The 13,622-nt window shown below is 40.2% G+C and overlaps 1 protein-coding gene across 5 annotated transcripts in view; it reads left to right on the plus strand.

Annotated features, from left to right (window-relative positions):
- LOC136443212 (nephrocystin-4-like) overlaps positions 1 to 13,622 on the plus strand; it is a 32,015-nt gene that overhangs the window by 2,458 nt on the left and 15,935 nt on the right. For 2 of the 5 annotated variants that reach the window (XM_066440353.1, XM_066440354.1), the window contains exons 1-13: positions 495 to 798; positions 2,263 to 2,578; positions 3,834 to 3,989; positions 4,708 to 4,951; positions 5,286 to 5,450; positions 6,417 to 6,553; positions 7,152 to 7,178; positions 8,756 to 8,812; positions 9,261 to 9,397; positions 9,792 to 9,930; positions 11,977 to 12,189; positions 12,520 to 12,555; positions 13,078 to 13,223. In XM_066440353.1, the coding sequence (XP_066296450.1) occupies positions 785 to 798; positions 2,263 to 2,578; positions 3,834 to 3,989; positions 4,708 to 4,951; positions 5,286 to 5,450; positions 6,417 to 6,553; positions 7,152 to 7,178; positions 8,756 to 8,812; positions 9,261 to 9,397; positions 9,792 to 9,930; positions 11,977 to 12,189; positions 12,520 to 12,555; positions 13,078 to 13,223 (1,787 nt within the window). In that variant the 5' untranslated portion in view covers positions 495 to 784. Of the gene's footprint in view, positions 1 to 494; positions 799 to 2,262; positions 2,579 to 3,833; positions 3,990 to 4,707; positions 4,952 to 5,285; positions 5,451 to 6,416; positions 6,554 to 7,151; positions 7,179 to 8,755; positions 8,813 to 9,260; positions 9,398 to 9,791; positions 9,931 to 11,976; positions 12,190 to 12,519; positions 12,556 to 13,077; positions 13,224 to 13,622 lie in introns of those variants that run through there. The other 3 variants (XM_066440355.1, XM_066440356.1, XM_066440357.1) reach the window with 3 other exon arrangements.

Raw genomic sequence — 13,622 nt, forward strand, 5'->3', positions numbered from 1 at the left:
TGCTGCTGATTAGTCAAACACAGATATGGTATGTATCAAAAGAATTTTCTTAGATTTCTGCTGAATAGTGACTGAATGACTAGAGACGACCTAAACGTTAAGACATTTTGCATTTTAAGACATTTAAAGTCCTGTCTGAGTCCTACGCATGTACAACAGGCTAAAAACAAACGAAGTGAGTAGTATCCCAATTCGATTAACAATTTTGCTCAATCTGTATTGAATCTCTTCCCATCTTAATACAAGGGAATGCATTCTTTCCATACTCACTTAATAGTCACTAGTACTCATTCAATTAAGAATCTGAATGCAGAATGGATTCCCTTGTATTAAGATGGGAAGAAATTCAAAATAGAGCAAAATAGTTAATCGAATTGGGAGAAATCTACTAGTACGTACCATCCTTGGGAAATAAATACCCTCCATCTGCAACGGACAGAATTTCTGTAGCTCTAAATCCGACACTTAGAAAGGGAAACGAATCCTGCATCCTTCCTCTGGAGTTGACAGGATCAAAAAGGATGTCTGTCGACTATAAAAACAGAGGTCACGGCACGAGAGTGCTTCAGTCGTGATGCCAGCAAGTCGCCATGGCAACCGGGGAGTCGTCGTGGCAACCGGGGACGACTCGCCACAACAGCTGAATTGTGGAGGGGAGGAATTTGCATTGTAATTATTGTCAAGGACTGTTGGATGTGTGTGACACTGTGAAAAGGACAACATTTTCAACTCTGACCAGAATGTTGCATTTCTCGGAACCAGAATTTGCTTAAGCTGACTCCCTATGGATGATGACGGGTAAGTAAAGATTGTTTATTCTATCCTTAGCATTTCGCATTTAAAAATGAATAACCAATTCTTATAAAATGGATTTAGATTGTCACTCACATGTATCCATTTCGAGTATGTAAATTGTGTTTGTCATGTTATGTTACGTGCAAGACTTCATCCTAATTTATTGTATTTCATTGTCTTTTTGAACTGGTTACATCTAGATATATTTTGCAATTGTCTTGGCAAATAAGCCATGTGTGTATGTTGCAAATTTGTAAATATTCATTCAATCTAGGAATGCAGCCACGCATGTACAGACCAATATGTTGTCAATACGCTGTCTGAAAACATGTTTGAAAAAGTGGTAAAAGCAAGAAAAACATTGATTCTGATTCTATTCTAAGATTCCTTTTTTGAACACAAACTAGTTTTCGGGTCACCTATGTACAAAATTGCAGATAATTGCAACAATTTCTTTCCTACAGAGTGGTATAGTCATGCATAATCACCACAAAATTACACTATTCACACATTTAGTGATGCCAAATTTTAGCGTGATGAGCATATTTGATTAAACTTATTTTTTTCGGTAATGACTTGTCACATGTTTTTTCAAGACTTGAAATTTTGTGCACGCATAGTTCAATACTTCAGTGAAAGTGTTGACAAGCATACTTAATGCCCTCAGTCTGTAGTAGTATTATTACAACAAAGTGTACTATAACAATGGGTGGAAAAAGTAATCTTCCCTGCTTTTTGGCATTGATTAAGCATCGTCATGCCTACTGGAATTTGACTGGCTAGTTACTGTACTCAGTGTACTGTAAATCAATTTAAGTTTGCAGTGACTGACATGCATATAACTTAACAAGAGGCCTGGGAAAAAATGCGTTTGCTGTGTTTTGAATGAATAAAATGACTCTTTTTTTCACAACCAAGAGATTTATTCCATCAACGTTTTTATACAGTGACTTACCAACCTGATGAAACTATGTGTTTTTGATGTTCATCATCATCATTAGCAGGACTGCCTTTGGTAAAAACAACAGTTACTGTCTGTTGCAGTAACTGTAACAATAGTCAGACAAAGCATGTCATCACGGTGTGATGGGAGAGCTCACTGCAAGCATTAAAATATTTTTGGATTTACAGTAAATGGTTATTTATCTGCAATCATTAGACTCGCCCTACTCTATTGAGTGGATGTCAACACTGTTTCAAAGCAGTTACGCTTTTAAATTTATTGTTGGATAATGACGTGCAGAATTGCCTATTGTTTGCACATACTCACCTGTAAGCTATAATTCTCCTGCCTGCCATGTCAATGTTTTGATCCACAAATTACCTGTAGTTGTCGGTGGGAAATTTATGCCCTTATATTGTTGACGTATGATAAAATGGGTGTTACCCAATTTTGTGTTCTATACCTGTCCGGTACAATGACGTCATAACAGAAAAGGCATGACGAAATGTTGTTTTCTTTACTAGGGTGAGTCCTGTGGACAAGTTTTGGTCATGGAACGTTGACATGAACCGCACGCGTTCCCCCACATCCATTCTGAGGAACCACAACGGTCGCACGCCCTCCCCTAGGCCTATCTCACCAGGCAAGAGTGTGCGGATCAGCTTACACACACAGCAGACAAGACGAAGGACAAATAAAGGAGTTAGTTTTACGAAGTTGTTGCGTGTGATACCAGCGGACCTGCGCCGTACGCTACACTCGGACAAACAGTCGGTCCCGTTCTGTTTAACGCTGTGGTCGGTAGAACAGGTACCTGTACTGAGGTTACCCGAGGGGAAGGTATGTACAATGTATATCGGTAAACTCGCTTTAGGTTTTTCTATAAGCAAAAATGGTATAAGATATGAATGATTATGATTTCAATCATAATCATTCATATGTTGAATTGAATTGCGTATGATTATTATGACGATCAAAATCTAGTTGGGCATGTCAGACAGTCTTTCACAGCTCAGACATGTAATAGACAAGACACGAGAAAACAGGACCACCAAAAAGCAGTCACATTGGCCAGGTGGTCCTTATAGTTATACATTTATGTAGAGGTGGTCACTTGTACATGTTTGACTGTATGTTTAATTTCAAACCTTTGAGTCATTAAGCCATAAAAGTGGAATTTGTAACCATTAGGCTAGACCAAGACATTCTGCTTTGAAGAAGTTGTTCTTAGTCCACTTATCAAAAACAACACTAGACATTAGATTTGTTTAACCTCTGTACTCCTTTCGAACTCATGATCAGGCAAGTGTCGCATTATGAGTGACTGATGTAGTACAATAGCTTCTTTTTGCATGTATATAAGACCAATGGCACCTACCAGCATCGGCTTATAGGCTGTGTTTTAGTTGCCGAATGTTTCATTCCAGATGTCCAGCATAGCCAACATCTGAATTCTGACTAGTTCATATAATTATGATATGATATACACCTGTAGTCCCATTATAGCAGACAGTTGTAAAGGCTCAGTCATACCAGATGTTCACCCTTATCTGTTAGTCCAACACTTGTTCAACCATCTTTAGAATGTCTTAATTCCAAAGAAAGTGTCCTTGGACCAGCTGACCAGCTGATCATGAATAGTCATTGACAATCACATTTACGTGAGAACCCAAATGTGTTGCTACAATAAACCATGTACAAAAGAATTACACAATGACATGTATTTTTATAAGTTCTTTGTCTTTTTGTCTATAACCTGTCTATATATAAGAAAACTTAATTAAGATTTGACACAGTGTGTGTGTCCACCGTATGTGTTTGTGGGTGCACACTGTCAGGTATTATACATGTATGCATGTGTGAGCGTATGCTTGTGTATGTGTGTGTTTGTTGAAGTATAGAACGTCAAAAGCTCGATTTTTATTTTGCATTAATACTGAATGCTCCCTCTCACACTTATAGCTTTCCCTCCTCTCAGGATGTGGACTGACCCAATTCTTAGTATGAAAGCATTTGTCTCAGCATTGGATCATACCAACTTGAATGTGCTACTAGTAGTGTTATTGCTGACATTGATACCTTTGGCCCCCCTCAGGATGTGGGTGAGTCCGGCGCCCAGCTGCAGTACCAGTTGCGAGTCAGTCTGTATGACATCATGTACCACACCTTCTTCGGACGCACATGGGTCGGGTCGGCCAGGGCCGCAAAAGTCGACAAGGCAAAGCAGAAGTACAAACTACAATATCAACAGGTATATTATACATTATTTTAATGCTCTGAGTTCCGTTCAAAAAACCTTCAGCTGTTAGACACTTTTAAATCAATGAACTGAACTGCAAACATTCAGCTATACATGTATCTCATACATGTACAATCATTGTAGTTTAAACCTGATGAACCTCACCAGTTTGTTTGTTTGTTTATTTCTATTTATCCAGGGGTAACATATCGCCTGTGATGGCGTTTTTCAATGTGCCCTGGGGGGCAAATCCCCACATTCAAACTTAGATACATAAGATAACAAAAGTAACACAAACTGTAATTGAATAATAATACAAAGTAAACTTAACTAAATGCTTGGAAATACTAACTTATTACAACTGATTTCAAATAACAAAATGAATAAAACATAAATATAACAAAATGTAACATAGAAAAACAATGGAATAACGTCAGAAAAGAAAGGACTACTCCACTGATGAGGTAACATTACATGTTAGTGAATGCTACCTGAAACATCTGACCATTTCCAACCTCTATCCAGTTAGTTGTGTAACTGTTAACTTGCATGATTATACTATTTGATGTCCAACCTTTGACGAGTATTACATTTAGTTTCAATGAAAAAGTGAAACAGTCCCCTTTTAAAAGCTTCTGTTTAAAATTAGGAGAGGACTAACCAATCAATGTGATGTGATTACAAAGTGCTGCTTTTATTTAAGTTATTAACAAGACCCAATTTTTTCCAGCCGATTTATTTCCACACCTCTCTGAAGGACCCTAACATCGTGGCAGTGATAGAAGTGGTGGGTGTGCTGGACCCTGGAGGTGGCCAGCCGAGAAGGCAGATGTCCTGTGGGTGGTCCTTACTCCGCCTCTTCCAGAAGTCTCAGAAGTTGAAGGACACGAGCGAAGGAGCCCCCGATGTGCGGAAACTCGACGTGTACCACGGGTCACCACGGGCTCTCATGCTGATGGATGATACAATTGAAAGTAAGATACAGTGACTTTTTTTTTCTGAATCCCATATTTTCACAGTACAATGCAGTCTCTATATACCAGACTAACTTTGCTAGCTGTAGGATGAATAATTTTGCCAGGGGAGTTTTGCCACAGTAGGTTTTCATTCCTGTATTGAGGGGCAAATATTAACCTTCCTGTGGACACTCCTCTGGCTAATTATTCCCCTTTCTGCTGATGTCGTGTCATAATGACAGACTGCCACTAGTGCAGTGTCTTGGGAGTGCTGAGGTGCCTTTGACCTCCTATATACAGATCTCATGCATTGCCAAGTCTTGAGTTCCATGTACATCTTTTTTCCCTTTAGCTAATGAGAACATCCAGCTAGTGCGGGGATGTCAGATAGTGTTCAGCCTCTGCACACACCAAGCACTGGAGAAGATTCTGCACCTGGTGCCTGAGAACGTGCTGGTGGGAGGGGGAGATGTCATCCCGGGGATTCAGGAGCAGAGGAGCAAGGGCAAGGAAAACGGTAAGGACGGACTGGGTAGGGTTGTGAGAAGAATAATGATTAAGATTGGTTTATAATTCGACAGGTTCTAGCTGTAACGTTATGTAATGTCTTTTAAACTTGAAGATTATTTCCATTTGATATATATCAGGCTGCTTGTTTAATCATTAGTTAGTTTGAGTTTGTGAATGGGATACATATAGAATACAACACAGGGTATTCTGTATCACCCGAGGTACCAGCCCGACCGCGGGTCGGATTTACCCGCGGGAGGGCTGGGACCGAAGGTGATGCGGAATACAACGTGTTGTATTTTATTTATGTCATACTTTGGTCATACCCACCCGAGAAAACACACATTTCAATGCGGAATGCGCCAGAAGTTGAGGGAGTTTTGTGTGCTCGAACACAAAACTGCAACAACATTAATTCTGATCTCCGAATCCGGTATTCGAATTTCTGATGGCGGCGTAACCGGCGCTTGAAATGCTTTCGAAATATTCTATGGAAGCCTGTGTGATAACACTCCCGAACCCTACGTGATCCGGATAGTCATCACACGGTCCGGAACACCCGTATCAGGCCCAGGCATGACATAAAGTCGTGTAGTATGCCTGTTTATATCATATCTGGGGGGGGGATTAGTAAGTGATTGGTAAATTGAATGATTAGTTGGTTGGTTGCCCGATTGATTGATAAAGTGGTTTTGAAGGTGCTGTTTTCAAGTTGACAATAGTTATCATCAATTAGAAATCACTCTTATATCTGCTTTCTTTGATCGATTTAAATACTTAGTCATCATAAACTTTATGGGAAGGTTAGATGTCAGAAATATTTCATCTACATGATTGTATAAGCAGTGACCTGTGCTGCAGCTCAATGTGAACCAGTCAGAATTGCCTTGATGGTCACTGAAACATTGGTATGAATAAAACACTTGGTTATGTACAAAGAGTCATTTTATTCAGTGACTTGCTCTTGTTTCAGCAGATAGCCTTATGAAGCCCAAACTTCTGAAGACACTTCAGAGCCACCTGGATAACATCTCTATTACTCCTGAACCCTCACTGGTCAAGTTTGAGGAGGATCTGTGCAAAAAAGCCAATGATGACCGACTAGAAAGGGTGACTGTACAATCTTTTGTTTTCTACCTCATTTTGTTTCATTTATTTGTTCGGCAATTGTTGGTAACATTTGCTTGTTTCATAGTATAAAGCAATTGTAATGACGTTAATGTCTTTAACGAGAGTCCAGACATTTTCATGGAACTGCACATTATCATTATAATATATAGTAAACAGCTAATCCAGTGCAACAAATAAAGAAGTATGGCAGAATTTTCTATTATGTGTACTTCAGCCTTGTTTATTATTACTATTAGAGGGTTTTTTCTAACCCATTTTCCACCACCGAGCCCAAAGGGCATTTCAAGGTTATGGGTTACATGAATAGGGCTGAAATAGCTGCATCCCTTCTCCCTATGTCAGAATTCGTAACATCATGCATATGATTGAGACAAGCTCAACTCACTGAGAGTTTGGATTAACAGATCCAAATTCACATTGCATAGGAGAACATTCCCTTCCCCATTCATACACAATCATGTAGACCTGTTAACCACCAAAATAGACAAGTTTATGTTGATCATGCATGTTATCATGTTTTGTAAAATGTAGTGTTGTCCCATCCCACTCAATAACCCTTGTTTTTGCACAATGTTAGGACGTCCATGGGTCTAATGTGTCGTTGGTAAGTCAGTCTGGACTGAGAACAATAATCCTCCATCAAACCATCCTCACCACTAACAAATAAAGTCTGAAATTTTGCTGTGACATCATTCTGCAGTGTATAATTTTAATCTAAATGAATTCATATTAATCTCAATTTAGATTTTAATGAACTTTTGGATTTCTTTTTGATATTAATAACAACCTTTACAAAAACTTTAACTGTGACAGTCATAAATCCTCCAGGTACTCCAAGACCAGTCCACATTTAGAAATCAGTGAACAGTTGAACTAAAGAGATCTACCAAATTCTTGAAGGCAGCATCCCTTAGGTACATGTACAAAATTATGTATATGCGTCTTCAGATATCCAGATATCCAGGTGTTCAAGACAAGGTTCTTGAAAAGGACTCGATAATTTGTTTTCATGTGGCGGTCATAGGGTACCTGGTGGAGTCTTGGAAGTTGATGTTACAGTGTCCATAACACTCTAACTTCTGGCATGCAAATGAGCTAAAAACTTGATTTTGGTTCAGCCATGATTGGAGGTCAATGACCTGGTTTTTAGGAGTGTCTGAAAACCAAACAAAAAGCTTAATAAAGTAAATCAAAGTTTCCAACAATCAATTTTGAATGTGTACTAATATCATAACACTATAATATGTAATGACAACTCCGAAACCATACTCCAAAAGCATCACAACAATCACATTTTAACATTCAATAGTTTCTTAATCCACATTAATATCAATTTTCATGTTAATTCTGAACTATTCTTTATTTGTTTTATTGTCTTAAATTGAATCTAAAGTTCATGATGTAACATGATAACTATGATAATCACATTCCTGTACTAACAGTTCAATTCATGATCGTATTCTCTTTATAAGTATTTTCTGTATTTACCTCATCCTTATAAGTTACTGCATTTATTCATATAAACACACACCTGTACCAGTCCTGTAATAAAGCCTATCCCTACCCTTGTTACTCTGACTTATATTGCAGCTGCATTTGTGGTAAGTACTTTGATGACTGAGTGTCTCACAGCTGCTGAGGACCAAACATACTCTACCTGTTATGGCTTCCCCTTTTTTACTCTCAATTATTGTTTTACCAAACTGAGTACATACACACAGGTCTTGAGACCTTTTTTTTCAGGTAGCAATGGGTTTAAAACAACATCATCATTATCATCACAATCCAACCAGAGGTTCTTAAAGTTCTGCTGACCACTTATATCCAGAAACACAAACACACAGACAGACACACTCACAGATGCACACAAAACAATACCTCGATTTTTCATGGAGGCTGGTAACAAGAGACCACTAACAATTGAATGTATTCTAACAAAACAAACTTTAAGACAATTTTGGAATAAATCTAACAATATTCGTACTATATAGCTATAGGATTTCTTGGCCTGCTTCTGATACTATGTGTCAATGTCAGGTTGTCAGTCTTTTCTTTTGTTTGACTCTCCTGTGATGTTTTGTCCTAAGCCTTGGATATTACAATTACTAAAAATCACTATACAATCATTGTATTAAGACACTATGAATCTTTGAGTGCTTACACAAGTATGCTACCTTACAGGACAACATCGGTCCATCTGATGGCTCAACAGTCAATGTGGTGGAAAGGAGATTACAGGTAAGATATGGAATGCAATTTTGTCCATGACTTAGTCTAACAAATTATGTTTCGTAAATTCATATAGAAAGACAAAAGAACATTTTTTAGTGCCAGATTCAACTACCATAACTATAGTAATTACTTGGCGTAGGAATGAAGACCTAGAAGAAAGTTGATGGTTCAATGACATTAGAAGGGTTTATATTCTGCATGTGCAGTTGCCTATGGTCATAATACTATTTTCAATTTTGATTAAAAGAATTCTGGAAACCTTGTCTTCCAGTTCATAGTTGAAATAATTTTTCCATGTGTTTTGATTGGTAGCCACAGCGGTTGGGGGCACACATGTTACGGTACATGTTCAGGAGCCACAAGTCACATGTCAATTCTTTCTACACTACAGAACTTAGTCTAACAAATTTTTTCATAGCAAGACAATTGAGTTTTCCCTGTATTTTGTCTGTAGATTGGTATCCACAACGGCTGGGGGTATGTACAGAAGCCCCAGGTGGTGATCCTGGCCCCGGAGGCGGAGACGCAGGGCAGGGCGCGGTCTGGGAGCATCGGCAAAGGGCACAGGAGAACACCGTCTTTCGGGTCCAAGTAAGCTTTCTCAATATGTATCTTAAGGAGAAGTATCTCCACCTTATACACGTAATTTAAAGATAAACTTTGTGCTTGGCAAAAAATTAAATAAAGTGAGCTGTAGGGAATCCGCATTTAACTACTAGTAATAGCTAACAAAAAAGCGTCACGCTTTGTCCTCAGACAAGCTTCGAACGCTACCTACTGGGCTTAGTGGAACTTCCTGTACGCTCAACTCTTCACATGTAGTAGAGTAAGGAATAATGTTAACGCTTCCAGGTCGTTGCTAGGCAACAGTAGGGAGCAAGGTATGGGTACGATATGGGGGGATCTCAGACAGTGCTTCAAGACTTAGTATTTGAAGCCCTCGTCAGAATATGCTAATGAGCCTGCATTGTTTATTTGTTCACAGGTCGTCGCTAGGCAACAGCAGCTGCCTTGTCGCGCGGAGCCAGGTGCAGCTGGGTGACCTTGCCCAGGACGCGTCCTTTGCCGTCGTGTTCCAAGTGGAGTACACGCTGTCCGTGCCGTTCGCCTTGTCGGGGACAAAGGTCAGTACAACCACACCTAATTGGTATCATTGTGTTCCTTCATTGGTTTATTGGTTTATTACGATACCCTTAAGTCGTATTACGACTAATCTTACAGGGTTCAACACTTAAATACATACAAATACAGACATAGATACAGAGCAAGATTCACATTTCTGATCACAGATTAGCTTCAGCTTCTTTCTTAACCCATGTTTTACCTCCATTAACACAAATCCGCCTGGTTACTGCCACTTTGAAAAACATTGGGTTTGAGGGATTTTTATTGGAGCACCCCCCAGGTATGCACAGTTTAGATATACAGGCCTGGAGTGCATTATACTGGGGGACATTGAGTTGGAGATCCGTTTCGTATCTTTTTAGGGTGGCGGTATTGTGTACCCTCAGCTGGTGGAATTATTGTAATATTAATCAATGATAATTCATTACAACGATTTGAGGTTGTATAGACAAAAAAAGCTTAAAGTTTGCTTTATACTCCATAGTCATTTAAGTTGTGCCCCTTGGTCTTGAGTAATGACTTATGAATGCCCCTGGTGCATGTACAATGTATTATGATTCTCATCCACATGTCTAGTATCCCATCTCTCCTTTTAGCACATGCGAAGGCAAAATTACAGACAGTGGCAAGTATGTGGTGACCAGGTCACTTGTTCATGACCCCATCGCAGCTAAGAGCTTTTTCTGACAATGTAATGCAGTGGTGTGCTCAGACCTTGCATCATGGTTTTGAGCATTGAGCTACATTGTAGAATAATATTATAGAGGTTCTGAGGTGGTGCTTTAATTGCTTAATATATGCCTGTTCATCTTCTGTTGAATATGAAGTTGCTCATTGCGTTGCTTGGTGAGCTAGACTATTATGGATCAGAATACTTTCTTTTCTCTGACCCCTGACGGTAAGCTGTGCAGGCAACGGTTCCTGTTATTCATCTGTTCCTGCTTCTCTCTGCAGCAAGTACTCCGTAGGTTTTGCTGCTGGATATGCTCTTTTTGTCTAGATTCTGCTGACGATTGACCAGTGACTACTGACCATTTGAGGCCACATGTGGCCAATTATCCCCTTCAGCTGTGACATGTCTGTAGCAAAAATGTTCTCTACAACAGGATTTAGTCTTAAATGCCATCAAATTTTCTAAACCTCCACACAACACCCCTTCTGCATTCTGTATCCTCCAACTGCCCTAAAAATTCTGCAGCTCCTGACCTTACTGTGAGTACCTGAGCTGGCACGCTGTTATAGCCTGGAGTCCAGCCTTATTTAACAAGGCTGGACTCCAGGCTATGACAGGGTGCCAGCTCAGGTCCTAGCTTTGGTCAGCTCCCAGCATGGCCAGCGGGACCGGACCAATTTTGATAAGGCTGAACTCCAGGCTAACCCTGTCAGGTGTCCAATACACGATTGTGCACCCTGGGACCAGTGCAGACCCGCAGCGTGAAAGAAAACACCACCACATGTACAGCCGGTGTCCCCCTGACTTTAGAGCCCCGACAAGCTTAAGGCAGACATCTACACACCCTACAAGCTCTCTTGCAATTGTGACAACCATTTTTGATGACTTAAGTAACGCTCTCTTCCATAATATGCTTTTTTCTAGGCATTGTGCTTCACTTCAATTTAGAATGATGGCTTTACCCCTTACTTTTATTCCAGCTGTTGGGGAGCATGTCCAGTGCTCAGACCATCACAGGAACATAGGAGAATATTTAGCTTTTTTCTTAACCTTTAGCTTGCTAATGTTACTTGGTACCTGTCCTGGTAGGTGGCAGGGACTAATGTGGCTTGTGATTGCAGGTGGTTGCATGCATATGGTTTGACTGTTAATAACTGCTTGCTAGCAGTCCTGGCAGCATGTTAAAGAAAACAAGATATGATCAACCTTCTCCCTGCTGCCTTACTTACTTGATACTTGATGAAGACTGCGTCAGGGTGCCTGTGTCTCTTGCGTCTCGCTACCATCCTTTGCCAATCCTACAGGTACCAAAAGGCTGCTTACGCATGCCTAATAAGGAAAAAACTAGATGTTATCCTTATATCTATTCCAGCTGTCTGGCAGCATGTCCAGAGTTCAGACCATCACAGTCCCCGTCCTGTGGGTTTCCTGGTCTCCGTTCACGTCGTCAGGGCGACCAGACGTTGCCGTGGCGATGAGGGGCAGGGCGGCGCCGAACCCTGACAACGTGATGATGTTCTGTCAGAAGTCGGGGTCGGAGGACCAGAGCGTGGGGTCACTCAAGTTCACCTTCAGGAGGGATGATGTAAGTACCATACCGTGTACGAAAGAGTCACACAACTGAATAGAGCACAGGGCTGAAAATACATATATAGTCATACTCATACTCAAACGGAGTTTAGCTGCAGTTTTTAAAGTCAGGCTCAAATACTGTGCATAGTGTTCTTTTGCTCCCAAACCTGGAGATGTGTAGCTAATTTCTGACTGGTGGTGCACAGGTGCAGCTAAATTGAAGATTAGAGGCAGCAAGGTTTGTAATTGTATTTTGCAGACATTGTCACTATATATTGTGTTGTGCATCCACATTCAATTTGTGTATTTCAAATGATCACTTAAATGAGTTTTACTTAAATGAGAACCACCGAAGTCACTAGAAGCACAGGACCAAATGGTAGTGCAAAAAATTTAAGTTGTTTTTGGGTCATTTTTAATTTAGTTGTCGATTCATTTATCATGACTCTGAGTATTTTATACATGACACAGTGAGCCCATCAGTCCATAATTTGATTGATTTTGCATTTGAAGCAGGAATTCCCATATTCTCTCATTTTGCAGTAGTTAACAAAAGGCCCACATGCACAGTAACTAGTCTAAGAATGTTCACCTACATAACCATTAATCTGCCGGGTTACATAAATCTGTCACTTTGAAAAAACAGTGGGTTTGAGGGATCTCTAGTGCAGCACCCCCCAGATATGCACAGTTTATATATACAGGAGAGCATTATACTGGGGGACGTTGGGTTGGAGATCTGTTTGGACATATCTTTTTATGGTTGTGGAATTATGTACCCTTAGTGGAATTATGTTTCATTGAAAGGTGCAAAATTTTATTTCTTTTCTATTCTTATGCATAAATCATTCATATCTGGAATCAAGTCTATGTGGCCTTAAAAAGAGTATTTATGTCACAGCAGTTACAGATTCCCAGCCAGCCCTACGCAGCGTCGGTCCACTCGGAGACGTCCGACGGCAGCTTCATGCAGGAGCGACCGACCATGGTGTCCAGCCGGCCCCCTCTACCAAGCAGCGCCAAGGGCAGTCCCAGGACCGAACACAGGTTTATTATCTATCAATTTTTGTCGAATTATCTGATTTATATTTGTTTATTGCACATTCAGGCGGTCTACTATCAGCAAAGCTGGTCTTACATGTATGTGTAGGTAGTCACCCAAAATCACAGCCAACATCTTTACCCCAATATGTGCTCTGGTAAAAGGACAATGCCACCTCAGTTCTATGTACATGTATTGTGTGTTATGTGTGAATGATTTTGAGCACCATGCTAGGGGCAATAGTGTCGGTGTGAATGTCATTCAGCACCAAGAACAGTGTTTTCAGTGTGAATGTCATTCAGCACCAAGAACAGTGTTTTCAGTGTGAATATCATTCAACGCCAGTGACAGGGATGTGAATGTCAGTGTGAATGTTATTCAGCACCAAGGACAGGGATGGCAAT

The sequence above is a fragment of the Branchiostoma lanceolatum genome, chromosome 10 (genome assembly GCF_035083965.1).
Source record: "Branchiostoma lanceolatum isolate klBraLanc5 chromosome 10, klBraLanc5.hap2, whole genome shotgun sequence".
NCBI lineage: Eukaryota > Metazoa > Chordata > Leptocardii > Amphioxiformes > Branchiostomatidae > Branchiostoma > Branchiostoma lanceolatum.